The 20,601-nt window shown below is 47.7% G+C and overlaps 2 protein-coding genes across 2 annotated transcripts; one reads left to right on the top strand and one right to left on the bottom strand.

Moving 5' to 3' along the window:
• Positions 1-285: 285 nt before the first annotated feature.
• On the bottom strand, positions 286-2,769 carry gpr137bb (G protein-coupled receptor 137Bb). Its single transcript, XM_029498585.1, has 7 exons — positions 2,368-2,769; positions 1,948-1,997; positions 1,591-1,843; positions 1,398-1,547; positions 1,189-1,317; positions 683-804; positions 286-424 (listed from the first exon to the last, which is right to left on the bottom strand). The coding sequence occupies exons 1-7, from the start codon at positions 2,767-2,769 to the stop codon at positions 286-288; spliced, it is 1,245 nt and encodes a 414-aa protein (XP_029354445.1).
• A 1,625-nt stretch (positions 2,770-4,394) lies between these two features.
• LOC115052356 (nidogen-1-like) lies at positions 4,395-20,538 on the top strand. Its single transcript, XM_029516463.1, has 20 exons — positions 4,395-4,680; positions 8,476-8,778; positions 8,969-9,195; positions 9,626-10,284; positions 10,358-10,498; positions 10,619-10,870; positions 11,058-11,258; positions 11,337-11,570; positions 12,564-12,701; positions 12,774-12,902; positions 13,514-13,657; positions 14,788-14,916; positions 16,003-16,197; positions 16,275-16,447; positions 16,989-17,115; positions 17,338-17,509; positions 17,594-17,751; positions 17,830-17,953; positions 18,147-18,259; positions 19,079-20,538. The coding sequence occupies exons 1-20, from the start codon at positions 4,477-4,479 to the stop codon at positions 19,201-19,203; spliced, it is 3,948 nt and encodes a 1,315-aa protein (XP_029372323.1). The 5' UTR covers positions 4,395-4,476; the 3' UTR covers positions 19,204-20,538.
• The last annotated feature ends 63 nt before the right edge of the window (positions 20,539-20,601 follow it).

The following is a 20,601-nucleotide window of genomic DNA, read 5'->3' as shown; positions in this document are numbered from 1 at the left end:
TCGCCATGGAAACGTTTCTGTTGTCCATCACGTCCCCGTCGTACATCGTGTCCTCACAGGACATTTGATGCTGTCTAAACTTCCTGCTGTTGAAGACTGTCTGTCTCTTTTTATTTTAAATGCAGATCCTGATTCACATCAACTTCAGTTCTTTGGATCGTCGCAGTTCTGGATCCAGACTGAGCGGGCGGCGCTGTGCAGGAGGCCTGACCTGCTTCCCTAAATTCAGCAAATCAGCGAGAAAAAAAACACGATAGCAGGTCAGTGTCAAAGTGCAGAGAGGACTCATGGGTAGGGATGGATCTCTCCGGTGATGGTGGTGGCGGCGGTGGTGATGGTGGCGGTCAGGCGTTGTTCATCACTGTTGGTGTTCACGGTGAAACTGCTGTGGCGGCTGCCCCACTCGTAGCAGTCAGAAGAAAGACTGAGAGAGACCAGAATCTGTCAGCTTTTCTTTCACATCCAGAAGGAAAACCTACCAGTTGAAACTATTTCAGCCATCTTTGTGCTGAGCTGAGCTAAGCTAAGCTAAGCTAAGCTAAGCTAAGCTGAGCTAAACTGCTGGCTGTAGATTCACAGTTACATTCTGATTGCTTCTATTCTTGAATATAAAAACGTTGACGGCTGTTTTGAAAAATACCAATAAACTGTGGAGTTGTGGAAACAGTTATCATGTCCGCACCTCGCTGATGCATTCTGGGGAGGGATGCTCCACGCCAGGTCATCGTCGCTGTCATAGCGACGAGGGTTGTCAAAGAAATATCCCCTGGAGGAAAGGATGTGGTTCGGTAACCCAGCAGTGCTCTGAAGACAAATCATCAAATACTGTTGATTAAAGTTCTATCAGGAGAGAAGCTGCAGGAAATAAAGGCTGAAACCAATTGTTTAGTTTAATTCACGAGATTATTGATTTTCAGGATGCTTCACAAAATAATAATCGAGAATGAGAACCAAAAAAAAAAAAAAGGAAACTCATCAGGAAAACGTTTACTGAGGAGGAGGAGGGACATTTTCCCATAGACTTCAACTGTCTGACTTCTGACTACAAACAGTGGAGCCACGTCCTGATGGTCAGCAGATAGAATGAAGGTTTAAGGATCTGCAGACCAGAGTTCAGGTTCAGGTTTAGAGACAGTCTGCCATGAGCCCAGATTTTCACAGGTCAGAGGTCATGCCTGGAGGACTCACCCTGTCCTGAGGTGGCCGTCGGACCCTGAAGAAGAAGACGACCAGCGAGGTGGGCAGCAGCTCCCAGACGAACAGAATCACCCCGAACACGACGTAACCGGCGTCGCCCAATGACGACCGCAAGTCCGCCTGGAAACGGGTCGCAGGTCAAAGGTCAAGGACAAAAAGAGGTGTTTAGTTTAAATCCCTAATCCCAATCTGGCCCCCACCTGGTCTGAGACATTGTACCAGTCGTAGTCAAAGGAGTTGATGGTCTCGATGTCGGCGAGGGCGAGCACCACCAGGTTGTAGCAGGCCCGAGACGCATACAGCAGCACCACCATGACGCCGATCAGGGTCACCTGACACGCCGACGTCCCCTAAAAAACAGGAAATACCTGAAGCCCTCAGACCCGTGACCACAGAATGACAGCAAGGTGCTCCCAACCCTACCTTTGACTCCAGGTAAATGTTGGCCACCGACATCTTGGCGACCTTGTAGAGGCAGACGGACAGCGAGACCGCGCAGAGGACGAACAGACTGTCGTTTATGGTGACCCTCACCAGGACGATGGTCTTCACGTCGGCCGTGGTCATCTTCACCAGCAAGGCGCAGACCAGGTTCACCACCAGGAAGAGCAGACTGACGCACAGGAAGACCAGGTACAGAGGGAGTCTGGAAGAGGGAGAGCAGACCAGGTCTGGATTCTCTGAAACTACGACCCCGAAGACCAGCTGGAGACACAAAGACTCTGTTTGAGCAGAACCAGTGAAGGTTACCTGAACTTCAGCAGGGCAGGTGAGTACTTGGACTTTGCCTTAAAGTAAACCTGCCAGAGAAAAAAGTAGGATCAGGAATACTTTTCCAGGTCTAAAAGTCAACATGGTCTTCAGGTCTGAAGGTCTAAAGGTCAACATGGTCTGAAGGTCTGAAGGTCTAAAGGTCAACATGGTCTTCAGGTCTGAAGGTCTGAAGGTCTAAAGGTCAACATGGTCTTCAGATCTGAAGGTCTGAAGGTCTAAAGGTCTAAAGGTCAACATGGTCTTCAGGTCTTCAGGTCTAAAGGTCTAAAGGTCAACATGGTCTGAAGGTCTGAAGGTCTAAAGGTCTAAAGGTCAACATGGTCTAAAGGTCTAAAGGTCAACATGGTCTTCAGGTCTTCAGGTCTAAAGGTCTAAAGGTCAACATGGTCCCCCCACCTGGGCACAGTAGAGGTTCATGAGGCTCAGGGTGAAGAACTGCAGGCAGACAGGGAAGCAGTAGAGCAGCCAGAAAGCGAAGGGGTGGAGAGCGTTGGCGGTGACACAGTCTCTGAAGTAGAAGGAGAAGAGCAGCGCTCGGAGGGCGGCCCACAGCAGACACAGGAACAGGAAGGCCGTCTGGTAGCTGAAGCGTTTGTGTCGGTATCGCAGCACCAGCCACAGCTGAGCGTAGATGAAGGCGAAGAGCAGCGAGTAGAAGATGGTGTAGGCCACCGTCAGGCCCAGCTTCACCGAGGGGGGGACGGCCGGTGTGATGGTGGGAGGGGGAGGGAGGTGGGAGCCGTTACCGGCGTGCTGCTGCTCCTGAGCCGGGTTTCCCTCCATCGCCTCCCCATTCATCCGCCTGGTGGTCGCAGCAGAGGGGGGAGGGGGGGCTCAACGCTCCACCACCGAAGAAGAAGAAGAAACGTGTCTGAGCTCGTTAGACGGATCCTTCACATCCATCAGAGCGGAGGAGAGGAGGAGGAGGAGGAGGTGAGGCTCCTCCCCTCTTTCTGCCGGTGCCTGCTGGAGTGTGATTGGCTGCAGTCGCTCACATGACCTCACTCCTCAGCAGGAGATTGGCTGAGCAGGAAGAGCGACGCTGCAGAGAGGAGAGGAAGGAGAGAGAGACACACACAGAGTCACACACAGAGACACACAGAGACACACACAGAGTCACACACAGAGTCACACAGAGACACACAGAGACACACACAGAGTCACACACAGAGTCTCTCACACACACACACACACACACACACGGTCACACAGACGCACACACAGAGTCACACAGAGTCACACAGAGAGTCACACACAGAGTCTCTCACACACACACACACACACACACACAGACACACACACAGAGTCACACACACACACACACACAGTCACACAGAGAGACACACAGAGACACACACAGAGTCTCTCACACACACACACACACACACACACACACACACACAGACACACACAGAGTCACACAGAGACACACACAGAGTCTCTCACACACACACACACACACACACACACACACAGACGCACACACAGAGTCACACAGAGTCACACAGAGAGTCACACACAGAGTCTCTCACACACACACACACACACACACACAGTCACACAGAGAGACACACACACACAGACACACACAGAGTCACACAGAGACACACACACTCACACACACATTGGACTGATGCTGGTCTCCAGAATCAGGTGAATGTTGATCAGTGGAGCTTCAGTTAAATTAAATGTTGAGTACAGTTATTATCATCATTCATAGTAGCTGTAGTAGTTGTAGTAATAGTTGTAGTAGTTGTAGTAGCTGTAGTAGTTGTATTAGTATTACTGTGGTGAAGAATCGAAGGATGAAATGAACAAATGAATGAAGTGAATAAAAACATGAGTTGGTGACAGAGAGAAAAAAAATGAATGAATGAATTCATTATGTCACAAACAGCAGAATCTAATTTTATGATAAAGAGGAGAGGAGACGAGGAGGAAGGAGAGGTGGTAAGGAAAGGAGGTGAGGATGCGCAGTTACTGTGAGGCCACTAGGTGGAGATGACGTCACATCTGAAACTGACGTCCTAATCAATACAGCCACACACACACTTTAAGACTTCCGGTCTGCATTTCGTGCCAAAATAAAAGCACCCTTTAAAGGATGCTGTCAGGAGTTGAAATAAAAATAGAAACAGGAAGTCATCACATGGCCAGATTAGAAAATAAAGCGCAGTTTTCCCGTTAATGAAGAATGAATATTTCTTGTAGTTCATTCTGGACTTTTCAGACTCGTTCATAATGAAATCATCAGCTTAATATGGTGGATTCTGCTGTTGGCCGTTTGTTCGGTTCTTTGTTGGTTTTGTTCTGATCAGACTGGAGGGGTTTTATTGTTGAAGAACACCGGAAGTCTCCTGGCTGTTTTACCCCCCCTGGGGGTGTGGTGCCCCCCCGGCCCCTCCATCCTTCCACCCCGCTCCTCCTCCTTCAGTCGCCGCTTTGCTCGCCTCCTGACCGGCCTCCTTCACCGGGATCACCGCTGGTCTGTCCGAGTCTGTGGAGATGAGTCCCGGGTTCGGGTCCTGGTTCTGGGTCTGCAGCCTGCTGAGTCTGGGCGTGCCGGTCCGGACTGTGGAGCTGGAGGAGCTGTTCCAGTTCGGGGAAGAAGCCGGGGACCGGTCCCTGCAGCCCGGCTCCGACTCCACCGCCGAGCTGACCCTGAACGCATCACTGTTCTTCTTCGGGGACTCTGAGAACAAAGTTCATGTGAGTGAAACCTCCAGAGGATGAACCATCAGTTAACTTAAACTGAACAAAGAGCTTAACTCAGACTGAGTTTTAGAGTAAAACTAATAAAATGTGTAAATCAGAGCTGAAGGTGTTTTATTATTTATTCTGGATGAGGAAAGGATAAGAACACCGTTTTCAATGTTTTCTCTCCTTTTCTGTGATTTTTGAGCTGTGAATAGAAACCTGAAGGGTTTCAGTCAGTTTGGCTGCTGAGAAAACTACAACTCCCATGATCCCACTGTGCCACTGTTTTAATTGGCAGGTATTTACGTACTGCCCCTTTAAGAACCTGCTGAATGTTGAGGTGATGAAGTGAGCGATCAGATTGATCTAATCAGCATCTCAACACAATCTCTTTGTGTCTCTTTGTGTGTCTGTTTGTTGACAGCTGAAGTTCAGATGCTACTGATTGTTTTATTTGTCCTTTGGTGTGTGTGTGTGTGTCGGCTGATAAAAGGCTTATCTGTTGGCTTTTAATTGACTCACATTCCAACGCCTCAACACACACACACACACACACACACACACACACAATGCATTCCTGGGTCATGTGACAGCTAATCCTGATTGGAGTATAAACTGAAACTCCTATTTTCAGTTTGATTCAGTTTTTTTTTTCTTCAGATCTTAAAGAATCTGAACCAAAGTGGTTCATCCTCAGGGAGCCTGAAGCAGCAGCCCCTGAAATACGATCCATTCATTTCTGTGACAAATAATGAAATTTACACGAGATGTCAAAGAGAATCATCTGAAATATTGATCCTAAACAGAGTTCATCAGCTGAAGTGCTAAAAAGACGAATGAAGTTGAAGAGCTGTCGTTCAGGTGGCAGATGATAACCTTTAAACTGGGAACGTCTCTGGAGCGTAGTTCCTGTCTGGGCTGTAAAGTCCAGGAACAGGTCCTGATCCTGTTCGACCGACAGAACCATCAGCTGGGTCCACACAGAGCAGCGTCTCAGTCCGGTCGTAGTTTGAGACGACGGTCTGTTCAGTCCGAACTTTCTCGCTTCTGTACATTTTGTTGTGTCCTGAAGGAAAAACTGGCTCAGCTGATTTTTCATCATTACTGAGCAGAACTCCTGATCAGATAAAGACACAAACGACCCAAACACATGAGAGGAACTTTTCTTTGGAGAAGGAAACATTCAGTCTGAACTGATCAGACAGAATCACATGAGTCTGGCTCTGAAATGTATCTTACTGTTTTTGTATTTATGCTTGTTGCTTGTTGTTTCTCTTCTTTATTTGCTTTTATAAAATGCACTGAATTTTCTCCTCAACGGGGATTTTCAGAGTAAAACTTCAGGCAGCTGTTGGTGTCAGAGTGTGAAACTCTAATTGGTTACTGTGAAACGGGGGACCCAACCCCCGCCACAGTGACCGACATCCTGTTGGGGTAATTATCAGACAGTCAGTCCTCCAGCCGCTCCGGCTCTTCCTCTGTGGTTCTTCTGGACGCACGGCGCTGATCTCTGACAGGAAGCGGTGTGTCCCCGCAGAGTGGGCACATCTGGAATGTATAGACATAAAACATCTGTCCTGTGAAACCAGATGGCAGCGCTCAGATTGTTTCCTCCCTCCGACGTTCTCACACTGATTATGATGATCTCAGGGGTCGCACATGTGTGATGTCAGCGGCGTCCTGGGACGTTTCCACGGAGGACTACATGTGATTTCAGAGCTGCAGGTCGAGGACAGCACGTGTTACCAAACTGGGTCCGCCTGAGCGATTTCATCCAAGGCGCCAACGTTATTCTTTTGTGGTTTATTGGCAGCGACTGGACCGTCAGCGCCACCTGCTGCTCATCAATGAACAACACGTTCTTTTACAGTTTCCTTTATTGAAAGGAAACACATACTTTTATTTTGACAGACTTGTTTCCTCCTCGACTGTGACAAACTAACAGTCGAACTTTAGTTCACTTTATTTAATGACGTTTCTTTTGTCTGTCGTCGTCAGCAGTGAAGAAAAAATGTTCTTAAACGCACCACACACTTCGTGTTGTTGGTTCTTTTGTTTTAAAAAGTTGAAAGTTTGAGCCGCTGCATTATTTTCATTACTGAGCTGCAATGCATCTTGGGAAAGGTTTGGCTGCCAATCAGATGCAGCATTGAGCAGGTTGATGATGATGGGTGGACAGATGAAGATCTGCTGTCTGCTCCGTCTCGACCTTTGACCCTTGGTCACTCCAGGCTTTACAGAGTCACTGAAGCAGGAAACAGCACTTCCTCGCCTTGCTCGTCTCACTCTGACCTTTGACCTCTCGGATTTCTTGTTTACAGTCGGACCGTTTTTTTGTCTGTCAAACATCGTCATTTTGTGAAAGCAGAAAAAAATATATATCTGGAGAAGGAGGAGCCAAACTGCTGTTTGTTCTGTCCTGATTGGGTGGTACAGTCTGTCACTCACACAGTAGCCCCGCCCCCTAAATGGGAGAACTCATCAAAACATCGAACTTAAAGAAATATTTCAGAATGTCGAGCCGTTTTTCCTCCAAACTCTCAAAGCGTTTGTGTGTCGGTTGTTGTGCGACCTCAGAGGCCTCACAGTCAAACATTATCCTGCTGAGAATGTGGCATTCTGGGAAACAAGGTCCCATAATCCCTCAGGAGATGATAACAGGAGCAGCATGGAGCCTGTCTGCTGCTAAGGGGGAGCACTAGTCTGTGATCAGCAAAGCATGTTGGGAAATTAACCACATGCTGCTGTAAGTTACAGTGTTTATATTCAGCCTCAGCTGTAGAAACACAACATGTTTAAACTGGTGATGACTACGGCCTCTTCCATCACTGTGATTGACAGGACATGGCCCCGCCCCCCACCACAGGTATCATTACCTAGCCGCCACGAACACGTCGCTAACGGTGTCATTTGCTCAAAGAGCCTGAAGGTTCTCTAAGTGCAGCCTTCGTCAGCTCGCTTGAACACAACTGACCATCAGGTGAGAAACCCAGAGCAGTCCAGGACTGGACCAGGACCAGGACCAGGACCAGGACCAGGGTCTGGACCTGGTTTGATGAGAAAACACAATGTCTGTGTGTCAATATCATCTTCTTCCATAAAGGTTCTTGTGTTCTGTGATATTTAGCAGAAGTTCATTAAATCATCAGCAAACTGCTCAAACACAAATTCAGATCATTGTTCGTTGCAGACGTAATATTTGAATTGAATGTTTGGAGTTTGTAAAAGTCTTTTTGTTTTAGGAAACAGAAGTTAAAGTCGTGCCATGTTCCCTGAAAGAAACCTTATCGAGACACAAACTGAGCCTGTTTTGTCTAAATGTTCGGCCTTCACCTCTGACGGAGCCCAAACTGTCGGGTCGACGGCGCTCTGACCTCAAACTGGAGCTGAGGCATTCAGTCGGAGGCGGTTTGGCTGAACGGGGTTAAAGTCAAAGGGAAGCTGTTGTGCTGAATTCTTGTGTGCTGACAAAGCGAGGCCAGCTGACCTCCAGTCACGCCACAAATCCAGCTCCGATCAACCAATCACGTCCCTCCTCCTTCTTCTTCTTCAGTCAGAAGTTCAGTTCTGCCATTAAAAGAAAAGCCACCATCTTCTCTTTACACCTGATTATTGAAAAAAATGTCAGGAACTCATCAGGAAGTTCAGATTTCAGTGAAATCAGAACTATCATGAACAACTTCAGCTTGTATTTCTAATTTTCAGAATGAACAGATTATTCCTGATAATAAGAATCAAACTGTTGAATCCTGATTCATCGATCGTCTGATCTGTCATTAACGAGCCAACATCTCCTTCCTGTTCCAGATCAACACCAATGGCTTCGTGGCGTTGGACGCCCCCCCGGAGGAGGAGGCCTACCTGGGGAAGATGCCTGCCGGGTTCAAAATGATATCCGCCCTGCTGGGTGACCTGGACAACAGTGACGGCCGCGGGAAGGTCTTCTTCAGGGAGGACAGCAGCCCGGACGTCCTGAGGAGAGCCGGCGAGCACATCAGACAAGCTTTTCCCAGAGATGACAGCCTGAAGCCCCACAGCGCCTTCGTGGTCACCTGGGTCAACATGGCTGCCCATGGGACATCCGGACGAGGGGACGGACTGGAGGTGAAGGTGGGACATGTTGGTCGGACATGGTGGCACTGGACCACGAACCAAAAACCAAATCAGTGAACTTTATCAGACATTTCCTCAAAAACAGAGTCAAATATTTTATATTTTTCTACAAATTTATCAAAGCTGGTGGACACAAAGACAGTTTTCAGATTCCAGGAGCCGCTCAACAACATCTCTGTCCTTCCAGAGAAACACCTTCCAGCTGGTGGTGGTTTCCACGGCGTCGTCCTCCTGCGCCATCCTCCTCTACCCTCGAGGTGGAGTCCAGTTCCTGTCCACGTCAGTTGAGGGCCAGACTACGCTCCTGGAGGCGGGCTTCAACCAGGGGCTGGTGTCAAGCTGGTTCTGGAGCAGCAAACAGGGAACATACTTCAAAACCACTGAAAATGAAACCTCCATCAGTGAACTCACTGAGTAAGAATCTGCTTTTGTGCCTCAGAAGATACGCAAAAAGTTTTTACGATGAATCTTCGTTGTTTTACAACCAAAGACAAAAAAGAATGCTTTAACCAATCAGCCGTGAGCTGCTGTTTCTTTTTTGTCAGCCATCTTGTTTTTATACGATCTGACTTCTTTTCACAGTCACAGGAGTCGCCCCTGATGGTCAGTAGATAGATTGAAGGAGAAGCCAGGTTCAGGTTCAGAGAGTCTTCTGCAGTTTATTGGAGGAAACAGTCTCAGATTGTTTTGTTGCATCGTGAAGTTGCTGTTCAACTTCTATGAACTCTTTTCTGTCTTTGCATCTTTTGAAAAGTACAAAAATAATCAAATGTGCGTTGACATTTAACTCAGTCATCCCGGTAAAGAAGATAAATAATTTATTTTCCTTCCTTCGTCCAACCAGAAAGACTAACAGTGGACGACGAGGAGTTTGGGTTTATGAGATTGGTGCCTCTTCCTTCTTTGTTGGCATCACACCTGGAATGGCCACGGACATTCCTGATGACGCCGAAGGTCCAACTGAACCTCTGGTGACCACTTCACCGCCTGTCACCATGTTGCCAAGGCAACCTGATGAGCAACAGGAAGTGGACCTCTCAATTTATGAAACAGAGATGACGATGACAACTGAAGCAGCAACGGTCGACCAACAGGAGCTTCCAACCGAGACTCCCGCTGAGTCTGAGCCGGCTTATCCGGAGCCAGAGACCATCACGCTTGTGGATCCCGAACCAGAGACCGACGAACCAGATCAGTTTGGCTGGGAATACCCGGACTCGGAGACTGTCACACCAACATACACCAGCCCTGAAACAGTTGCACCAAGTTACCCTGACCAACCTGAGACCGAATCCCCCCAGTCAGAGCCTCTGCAGCCAAAATTCACCGTCCCTGAACCCAGCGAGCCCAGATACACTCCAGTCCAGCCGGAGTACCCAGTTCCTGATCCAGTGCAACCAAGATACACCAACCCTGATCCGGTCCAACCAGTACCACCACGTTCCCAGCCTCAGCACCCTCAGATTGTTGTGGTGGATGAAGACGAAGACCTGGATGTGAACGGTAACTGTTTCTGCTCAGAACTTCTAAAGTTCCACTGAAACTGAATCTGATTGTCGTCTCTACATCTTTTCAGTCTTTGCGTATAATTTGGAGACGTGCGCCCACAACAGGCACAAATGCTCCGCCTTTGCTGACTGCCGAGATTACAGCAATGGGTACTGCTGCCACTGTCGGCCCGGTTTCTACGGCAACGGGAAGGACTGCGTCGCAGAAGGTCAGAAACATTTTTATTGTTCTTTAAAATGCTCAAACCTCAAACAGCTGTGGACTCTGACGGACCGGTCTCTGATGTTGAGGTGGAACGGCTGAACTTGTGTTCTTCACTGTGTTCCAGGGAAACCTCAGAGGATGAGCGGGAAGGTGAACGGTCGAGTGTTTGTCGGGAACTCGCCTTCTCCCATTGAGCTCAGGAACAACGACCTGCATTCATATGTGGTGGCCAATGACGGACGGGCCTACGTGGCCATCAGTAACATCCCCAAAAGTGTGGGCCCCTCCCTGCAGCCGCTGTCCTCCCTGGGGGGCATCATCGGCTGGGCCTTTGCCCTGCAGCAGCCGGGCTACCAGAATGGCTTCAGTCTCATGGGTGAGTGTCAAGTGTTGTTGTCTGAATGTTGTCTGATTACAATCCATCAGCTTTAATATCATTAGCATCTGTAGCTGGCTAGGCTAACGTAGAACCAGTTGATGTTCATCCTAAAGTCCAACCAGAGACGTCTAGAGTTATGTGGACATCTGAAGTTCTGCTGATGTTCCCTCCCATTTCTGTGCAGGTGGGGTGTTTTCCCGTCAGGCGGAGGTGATCTTCCAGCCTGGAAATGAGCGTCTGAGCATCACACAGCAGTTTAAAGGAATTGATGAACATGACCACCTGGTGGTGAGCACGGAGTTGGACGGACGTCTACCTGAAATCCCTCTGGGCTCCTCCGTCCAGATCAACCCGTACAAAGAGATCTACCAGAACAACAAGAACTGTAAGCACAACCAAGACTTACGATGTAGGAAGGAGGGAGATGAGATGTTCACTTGTTTTTCTCTTCCTGTCCTTCCAGTGATCACTTCGTCTTCCAACCGCGACTACACCATCAACTCCCCGGACGGCACTGTGGAGACCAGAAGCTACCAGTGGCGTCAGACCGTCACCTTCCAGAGCTGCCCACATGACGAGGCCACCATGGCGGCACCATCCACCCAGCAGCTCAGCGTGGACCAGATCTTCGTGATGTTTGACAACGGCAACCAGCTGATCCGCTATGCCATGAGCAACAGGATCGGCTCCGTCCACAGTGAGTTCAAAAGGCTCTAAAGAGAGGAACTAAAACCTGATTCAGTTAAAGAAACCTTATTGACCCTTTCTATTTCCTGTCTTCCTGACACTGACCCTTTCACAATAAAGCTGCATAAAATGTATCAGATTATATCAAGAATGAAAATTACCGTTAGTTTTAGGTAGAAATGGGATTCTATTCAGCTCTGATCAGCCTTCAGACCTTTGGACAGAAGTTGTCACATCTTCAGGTTGATGGTTTAAAGTCGTCTGTCAGGACGGTTTGTTCCCTGAAGTCATCCTCCTTCAGTGTGGCGGCAGCAGCGGCGTTCGCAGCGCAGCATCAAAAGAAGACAAACAGTCATCTGTTGGTAGCGGCTGTATTTCCTCAGCTGCAGGCTGCTCAGGCCGGCAGAGCGTTGGCAGGGGGTAAAGGTCAGAGGAAGGGTCACAGAGATACCAACCTCCTGTCCACAGCAGGGAGCCTGTCAGGGGAGGCAGCATCAGGATGGCCCTTTTTTAAGAGAGCAGGTGGGGCTGTTGAAGGGAAGCTACACAAACAAACAGGACTCGGCTGGAGGCTGCTGGCAGAAAGTGGAACATCTGGGTCGTGTTTCCTGTGAGGGCCCGACCTCAAACATGGAGCTCCACCGTTCTGCTGCATGATGGGAACAGGAAGACCCCGCCTCCATGGCCTCCTGTGTGAAGGCAGCTGATTGACTGGAGTGGAGCTAATTATCACCTTCATTATTAATTCATCTTAAAGTCGAATTCATGGATTGATGAAAAGAGTGACAGAATCCAACATTGTTAATTCCAAATTTGTCTGGAAAGCTGCCAGTTCTTTTGACTGATAAATCAGTTGGTGATTAATTGTTGCACCTCGACAGTTAGCACCAAGGTCACAGAAGGGTTATGGTTAATCTGTTGGTGCAGTCCGTCAGTCACAGTAGCCCCACCCCTAATCCGCCCCCTGCTTCCTGGTCTGTTTTCCTATGTTTTTGTCATCCAGGCACTCTTCCAGAGGAGAATCCGTGTTTCACCGGCCGCCACGGCTGCGACATCAACGCCGTGTGCAGACCAGGTGACGCCCTCCAGTTCACCTGCCAGTGTGCTGCTGGGTTCACTGGAGATGGACGCTACTGCCATGGTAACACAAACTCACTAACCAGCTACTGAGCCTCCACCATCATCAGGATAAATAATCTGTTGTTCTCTGCAGATGTTGACGAGTGCCGGGAGTCTCCCGGAGTCTGTGGATCCAACGCAGAGTGCACCAATCTGCCAGGAAGTTTCCGCTGTGAGTGTCTGATCGGCTTCATGTTCGCCGGCGATGGAAGGACCTGCATTGGTATGTTGTAATGTGTGTGTGTGTGTGTGTGTGTGTTGACAGCTGTGAGGGTGGAGTGTGTGCTTCCTGTGTGAGTCCCCTGTTGCACAGAAACTCTAGAAGCCGCCATGAGACACAAACAATAAAGTTTGTGTTGGACTGAATGAGACTCCGACACGTGATGTCGTTCTCTGTCCAAGTCCTGACTGAGGAAACATTTCCAACGACTCAGGTGGACCAGGAGCTGGTTGTTGGGTCACTAAATCAAACCAACATCTGTCTCCAGAGGTCATGCTAACACTTAGCTCTTTTCTTCCGCTGAAGCTAACATGCTAACCAGCTAGCCGCTAGCTTTCTACTGAAGCAGGAAAGAGTTCAAAGTTTTGAAACGACTTTTGAATTAATTCTATGAATGTTTTGATATTTCTCCGTAGCTAACACTAGCATTAGCTGCTGCTGATGTCATCGGAGGATTAAATGATCACATGACCTATCAGCCTCTCTGAGGAGGTTGGAGAACATCGACAAACACCTGCTGATGTTTCTCTTCAGAAATTTAGGAACTTTATGTCGAACTGATCAAACTTAACTAAAAGCTTATCTGAGAATCTCTTTCTTTCTGGTTCCCTCAGAGGAGAACCGTCCGGTGGATCACTGCCAGAGAGGAAGTCACGACTGTGACATCCCTGAACGAGCCCGGTGCAGCTACAGCGGCGGCTCGGCCTTCGACTGCTCCTGCCTGCCAGGCTTTGTGGGGGACGGCCGGGTGTGTCGGGGTGAGTTCAGGTGCCTGAGGCTGCTGTTGTTGGTGTTTGTTCTGTTTGTGAATTTCATTTTAAAGCATTTTCAGGTCAGCTTGTTTCAGCATCCTCTGATTAAATCAACAATTGAAGCGAGAATAATTTATTCTGCCATAAATTATAAACTCAAAAATATCAAACAGATTTCTGGAAAGACAAAATCTTCCTCCAGTGAAACAAAGCGTTGTGATCATGTGACTTTTATTTCTGTGTAAATGAATTAAAGGGACATTTTTAATTAATCTACTGTTCAGACAAATTACACTGAAGAGCAGAACAGACTGGAAGACATGAAGGAAACAGGAAGGAAACATGAAGGAAACATGAAGGAAACAGGGAGGAAACATGAAGGAAACAGGGAGGAAACATGAAGGAAACATGAAGGAAACAGGGAGGAAACATGAAGGAAACATGAAGGAAACATGAAGGAAACAGGGAGGAAACATGAAGGAAACATGAAGGAAACAGGGAGGAAACATGAAGGAAACATGAAGGAAACAGGGAGGAAACAGGGAGGAAACATGAAGGAGACAGGGAGGAAACATGAAGGAAACATGAAGGAAACAGGGAGGAAACATGAAGGAAACATGAAGGAAACAGGGAGGAAACAGGGAGGAAACATGAAGGAAACAGGGAGGAAACATGAAGGAAACATGAAGGAAACATGAAGGAAACAGGGAGGAAACATGAAGGAAACAGGGAGGAAACAGGGAGGAAACATGAAGGAAACAGGGAGGAAACATGAAGGAAACATGAAGGAAACATGAAGGAAACATGAAGGAAACATGAAGGAAACAGGGAGATCATACGACAGCAGAGACTCAGGCCTGAACCAGTTCAGTCCGTTCTTTGCGGCCCCAGGGACAGGAAATGCTTCCACCTGGACAGGAAATGCAGAGTCCAGCCTGACAGCTGTGCAGCTCAGTTCTTGTATATTCTGGGGGGGGGCAGCTGTATATACAGTCAGACTGATCTAATGATCCCCTGCAGCTGTGGAGGCAAAGAACAGAGTCTCATAAAAAAGGGCCTCATGTTTCCAACCAGTGACACTAAATGAACAAACTGTTCTCAAAAAGATGCTGTCTTGTCTTTGACTTTGTCTTCAGACGTGGACGAGTGTCATCAAGATCTGTGTCACCGCGACGCCTTCTGCTCCAACACGCCGGGCTCCTTCTTCTGTCAGTGTCATCCTGGTTTCCATGGTGACGGGTTCCAGTGCAGACCCGCGTCCTCAGGTAGGTTTCAGACCCGAGACGAGCTGTGCTGACTTCCTGTTTCTGAAATATAAACACATCAGCCTCAGACTCAACAAAAGCTGAGCGAAGCTGCGTTCACTCTCCCTGAACTGAAGGCCGACAGCCGTCTGGCTCACACAAAGATATCCAGCCCAAAGAAATAAGAAAGAATAAAGAATCAAGAGAATAAAAAACAATAATCTGTCATTTATTTTTCTTTTACAAACAATCAAACTATTTTATTATGAAATCAAAAAAGGAAAAAACATCAGAAATATTTTCTAGCATTATTGAAACAAAACAATATTAAGTTGGTTATTACAACGCACGGAAAAAAGTTTGTTCTCTTCACCCAGTCCAGAGTCTCTTTCTGCCTGTTGTTGTTGTAGTTGTTGTTGTTGTTGTGGTTGGCGGTTTGGCGTGGAGGCTGATTCCAGGTGTCAGCAGCTGAGCGTTAATTACAGCTTCGCTCCAGAGTTTTGTCATATTTTCATCCTTTTATGAGCCCCTCGGCCCTGAAAGGCATCATTTTCTGTCCTCTGTACAAACTTGTTGTTGCTTCTTGTTGTGCTTCCTTTTGCACCCCCGGCTGTCTTGGGCTTTGTGTTGTTGCTGATTGCGGAGAGGACTCCGTCTGCCAGACTGTGGCTGATTGTTGTGGCTGCGTGGTGGTCCGACAGGCACAAACAGCCTTCAGTCTGTTTATCTGCAGCTGCCACGTGCACGTCCTCCTGAAGTTCAGCCGGTCAGGATTACTTTGAGTCACTGATTTTTCTTTCTGCTCGTTTACTTTGTCGGCAGCTAAAGTCCAAACAGATTCCAGTCACATCATGAAAAATAGACTTTAAACTGAAAATCAGGAAAATGTGAGCCAATAACTTATTTTCCCATAGACTTCAATACGATTATCTTTTCATCTAGTGGAATGGAGGGAATGGAAACTAATAAATAACAACAGTTTGTGTTTGCTCTGCTGCGTCTTCATGTTTCCCTTCTAACAGCTAAATAACATAAACATGAAATGTCCTAATCAGGCCACCGTACGGCACAAACCAGCACCTCATGACCCTGACCTTGTGTCCTCAGCGCGGGAGAAGACGCCATGCGAGCGTCTGAGGGAGAGCGCCCAGACCTCGGCCTCCCTTTTCGTCCCCCAGTGTGATGAACACGGCGCCTTTGAGCCGACGCAGTGCCACACCAGCATCGGACAGTGCTGGTGCGTGGACGCCAACGGTCAGGAGGTCCCCAACACCAGAACCGGCCCAGGCAACGCGCCGCTGTGTGAGTCCGCTCAGTCCTCTACCAACAAGGTGAAGCTGACCCAACTGTCACTAACCAATCACTGTGCTCCCACTCAGGTATCAACCAGGCGGTGACTCCGCCTCCAGTGGGCCCGACCCCGCGGCCCGATGTTCGGGCCATCGCTCCAGGAACACACCTGCTGTTTGCTCAGAGCGGGAGAATCGAGCACGTTCCTCTGGATGGATACAGCATAAAGAAGGAGGAGGCCAAACCGCTGCTGCACGTCCCGGTGAGGCTTCAGCGGGGTTCATCCTCCGGGGAACATGAACGTCAGACAATTCATCCAAACACACAAGATACTACACTGCTCGCTCAGCGATGAAATTTTACTGCAAAGAAAACAGGCTAAAGAGCCAAAACGTCAACTTCATTTTCTAGGCTAGCTTGTGCTAAGCTAGGCTAAATGAGGCTACCTGCTCGCTAGCGCTCCGTTTTTAGAGCTCGGCTCAGTTTCCTGACAGAGCAGCAGAGAAATATTTTATCTTAAAATGTCTATAACACAATAAAAAGTGAGCAGGTCATCACTGATAGAACATTTCCTGAATGTATGAATTTCAAATTAAAGTGACAGCCATGAGCCAAATGGAGCACGGTGACTCGAGGAACACCAAGAGTCATGGAGTCACTCCAGACAGTCGTCCGTTTGTTCTGCAGCAAATATGTCTTTATGTCTCTTTCATGAAGTCCGTTAGCGCTTCAGACAAAAAGACTCTTTCAAAGTGTCTCCAGATGAATGAGACCATCTGTCTCGGCCTTGTGTTTCCTCTCAGGACCGTGTGGTGATCGCCGTGGCCTACGACTGCGTGGAGAAGACGGTGTACTGGACGGACATCACGGGGCCGTCCATCAGCAGGGCCAGTCTGAGCGGAGGAGACGTTGTCCCCGTCGTCACCGAAGGTACGACAGGAGGTCACACTGGACCACAATGAAAACACAAACTGTTCTGTGGTGAGAGTGGACCCGTCCATCTGGGCTCGGTTCCTCCGGTTCCTCTGGGGGGGGGACTTCCTGTGAACGAGCTTCATCTGACACATGAAACTGTCAGCATAATAATACAATTCAAATGAAACGCAGAAGGACTAACCTCCAGGTGGCGCCACATCCCTCTTCCTTCTTCAGAGCTGCAGAGTCCTGAAGGTCTCGCCGTTGATCACGTGTCCCGTCTCCTCTTCTGGACCGACTCCATGCGGGACACGGTGGAGGTCTCCCAGCTGGATGGCAGCCAGCGCCGCGTCCTGTTTGACACCGACTTGGTCAACCCTCGACCCATCGTCACCGACGCAGCGTACGGGTGAGCGCCGATCAGCTGACCGGGTTCTTCGCTGGTGGTTGAACATCTGTTGAACTTCGGCAGATTAACTGTGACTGGTTTCAGGCGGCTGTACTGGGCAGACTGGGACAGAGACGGGCCCAAGATTGAGATGTCCAACATGGACGGGACGGATCGAACGGTTCTGGTCAAAGATGACCTGGGGCTCCCCAACGGTCTGACCTTTGACCCTGAAAGCCAGCAGCTGTGTTGGGCCGACGCAGGTCAGAGAAATGACCAACAGCAGCTTCAGATTCTGTCGGTCTGAGTCCTTGATGGTTTCCTTCCTGTCGTTTCTACAGGAACTCGTAAGGTCGAGTGTTTGGATCCTCACCGGCGGCTGAGAAGGCCGATCGTCGAAGGGATCCAGTATCCGTTCGCTCTGGTCTCCTTTGGTAGGAGGCTCTACTACACCGACTGGAGGAGGTAAAGACTGAAGCAGGGAGAGGAAGTTTCCCTCCAAACTGTCATCATGTGGGAACGATGACGACATGGCGCCTCCTGAATTTTAGAAAAATGTTTATGACTCTGAAAGTTTCATGAGTCTGGAGAGATTCAGATTTATTAACTGATCGCTCGTCTGATTGGTCCGCTGATTTATCCGTGGTTTCTTTGACAGGGAGGCCGTCATCGCCGTGGACAGCCACTCCAAGATGGAGACGGATGAGTTCCTGCCACAGAAACGCTCCCGGCTGTACGGCATCACAACGACGACCACGCAGTGTCCGCAAGGTACGACCCTTTTCAGTCCGTCCAATCAGACGAAGAGGTGATTTAGGAACGGGGTCAAGGGAATGAGGAAGGAGATAAACGAGTTCTGCATTTTAGTAGACGTTTTTATTTGTTCTGAATCTGAGTGAGACGAAGTTTGGACAGAAAGAAGTGACAGTAGAAGAGCGGGAGGTGGATGACGGGCTAAAGGGGCGGAGTTAAAATCCTGTCTCCTGCTGTTTTAACGGTGAAGGTTCGATGGCTGCATGTGAGCTGCAGTTTGTAGTTCAGGGTGTGAAGAGCTGTCGGAGCGCCGGCCGAACACAGATGGTGATTCGTTCCAGACTCGTATAGTAGGTGGAAGATATAAGCGTGGGAACTCTGGGACTCAGTGAAACCAGCTGTGGACTCACATCTGGCTCAGAGCCCAGAATCCTTCAGACCAGCATTGCTGTGTGACGCCCCCTGCTGGTTCAGCTCATACGTCTTTATTTGTTATGCTGCTGGGATAAAAAAGAGCACGATGGATTTACAACATGGAAGTTAATCAGTGAATCCTTCATCAGGTCACAGGAAGAGTTCAATCTTAATAATTATTTATAGATTAATTAACAGTTAATTGATACATATTTAACATATTTCACGTGTGATAAGTTGAACCAGGAAAAACATCGATTGTTCTGAGGATGAATCGATCACTTTGAAAACAAACTGTCTGAAAATGGTGATTTATGTTTTTAATAGGAACTTTGTTTATTCTCCTTCATGAACTCTAAAAGTTGGCGGATCAGTGAACTTGGTATTTATGATTTCCCATCATCCTCTGCTCTTCCCCGTCAGTTTATAACTACTGCTCCAACAATGGTGGCTGTTCTCACCTGTGCCTGCCGCGACTCGGCGGCTTCACCTGCCGCTGCCCGGACGCCGCCGCCGCCACTGGCCAATGTGTGGAGAGGAACCTGTGAGAAAAAAGAGCCACCATTTTACTGAATTTTGATTTTATACTCGTCTTACTTGAATTAATGGCTCTTAAATTGGTTTTGGTGTTCACACCTGGCTGTATTTATGACGTCACACTTCTTCCTGTTTCCATTTTGGTTTTTGGTCTTTTTGTGCTTCATCTGTTTGTTCAGTTTCATTCCAATCGGACACAAAAACAGGAATTTCAGGTGAAACAGGTGAATGAAATAAACTTTGACGATGATGATCTGAAAGGTACCAAATGATGAACTTCTTGTTTACAGAATATTTAATGTAAGACTCATAATGATTTCCTGAAGATGCTGTTTAATCAGATATAATTCTAGTTTTTCTGAAACTCAATAAGCAGAAGACCTGATGTTCTACATGTTGTTGACAGAAAAATTATTTTCTTTTTGTTAAATTTGTGATGAGAGGATGACATAAAACTACGAGAAATCAAGCTGAACTTTTTTCTTTCCCAGTCCAAAAATATTCCGTTCTTTAGAATCATATATGATAAAATTAGAGTAGAAAATATTTTTCTGAATATTTTTTCTTCCTTAAAACTGACATGTACGTTCAGCGTTTTGGAAGCAGCTCTGCAGTCAAACATTTTTAATATTTGACATTTATTCTGTTAAAACTCGATGTATTTTTCTACGACCTTGTAAATAATTACATGACTTTTTTAAACTGGTGCTGATGTTAACCTGAAATCTACCTGATGACGATGATATCTGTGCAGGTTGCATCTGGAGTCGTTGTGTGTGTCTGTTGTGTTGTCGCTCTGGTACCTGGCTGTGTCATAGAAACATAATTTTATATGAAAGAACTGGAAAGTTTTTCTGAAAAATGTAAATAAAAATGCATCGTTTGAAACTCTCCCAGATGGAAGTCCAACACTGCTGATGAAATCTTGTGATGCACTTCCTGTTTCCCAGCTACAGATTTCAGTACTGGACAACTTTCCCCCCGAAAATCTGATTTATTCATAATTCTCATGTTCAAATATTTGCTGGTTGTATCTTCATTTATTCTGTGTAAACAGTGAAATAATCTAAAGGTGATTTAACGACAGCTGACGTGAACAGCAGGTTGGTTTTGTTTTTGTTGTTTTTGTTAAACCCATCAGGGAGGATCGCACAACAAATTTTATGAATTAATGGTGAACAAGTTAAATGTTGTGTTGATTCTTCTTTCATAGACTCCAGGTGCTGTGAACAACTCCAGCTGTGTGGTTTGTTGTTGTGTTGTGCAGTCTTGCTCACTGGTGTGTGTCTGTGTGCATCATGGTTGCCCATCAGAGGGAACATTAACAGCCTCATTAAACCCTTTAAATCAAACAGTCTGCTGTGTTTCTAGTCCTGGTTCTGATCCACCAGTCCACTGGAGGAGGTTCT

The sequence above is a fragment of the Echeneis naucrates genome, chromosome 1, assembly GCF_900963305.1.
Source record: "Echeneis naucrates chromosome 1, fEcheNa1.1, whole genome shotgun sequence".
NCBI lineage: Eukaryota > Metazoa > Chordata > Actinopteri > Carangiformes > Echeneidae > Echeneis > Echeneis naucrates.
This window is presented reverse-complemented; position numbering and strand designations above follow the sequence as displayed.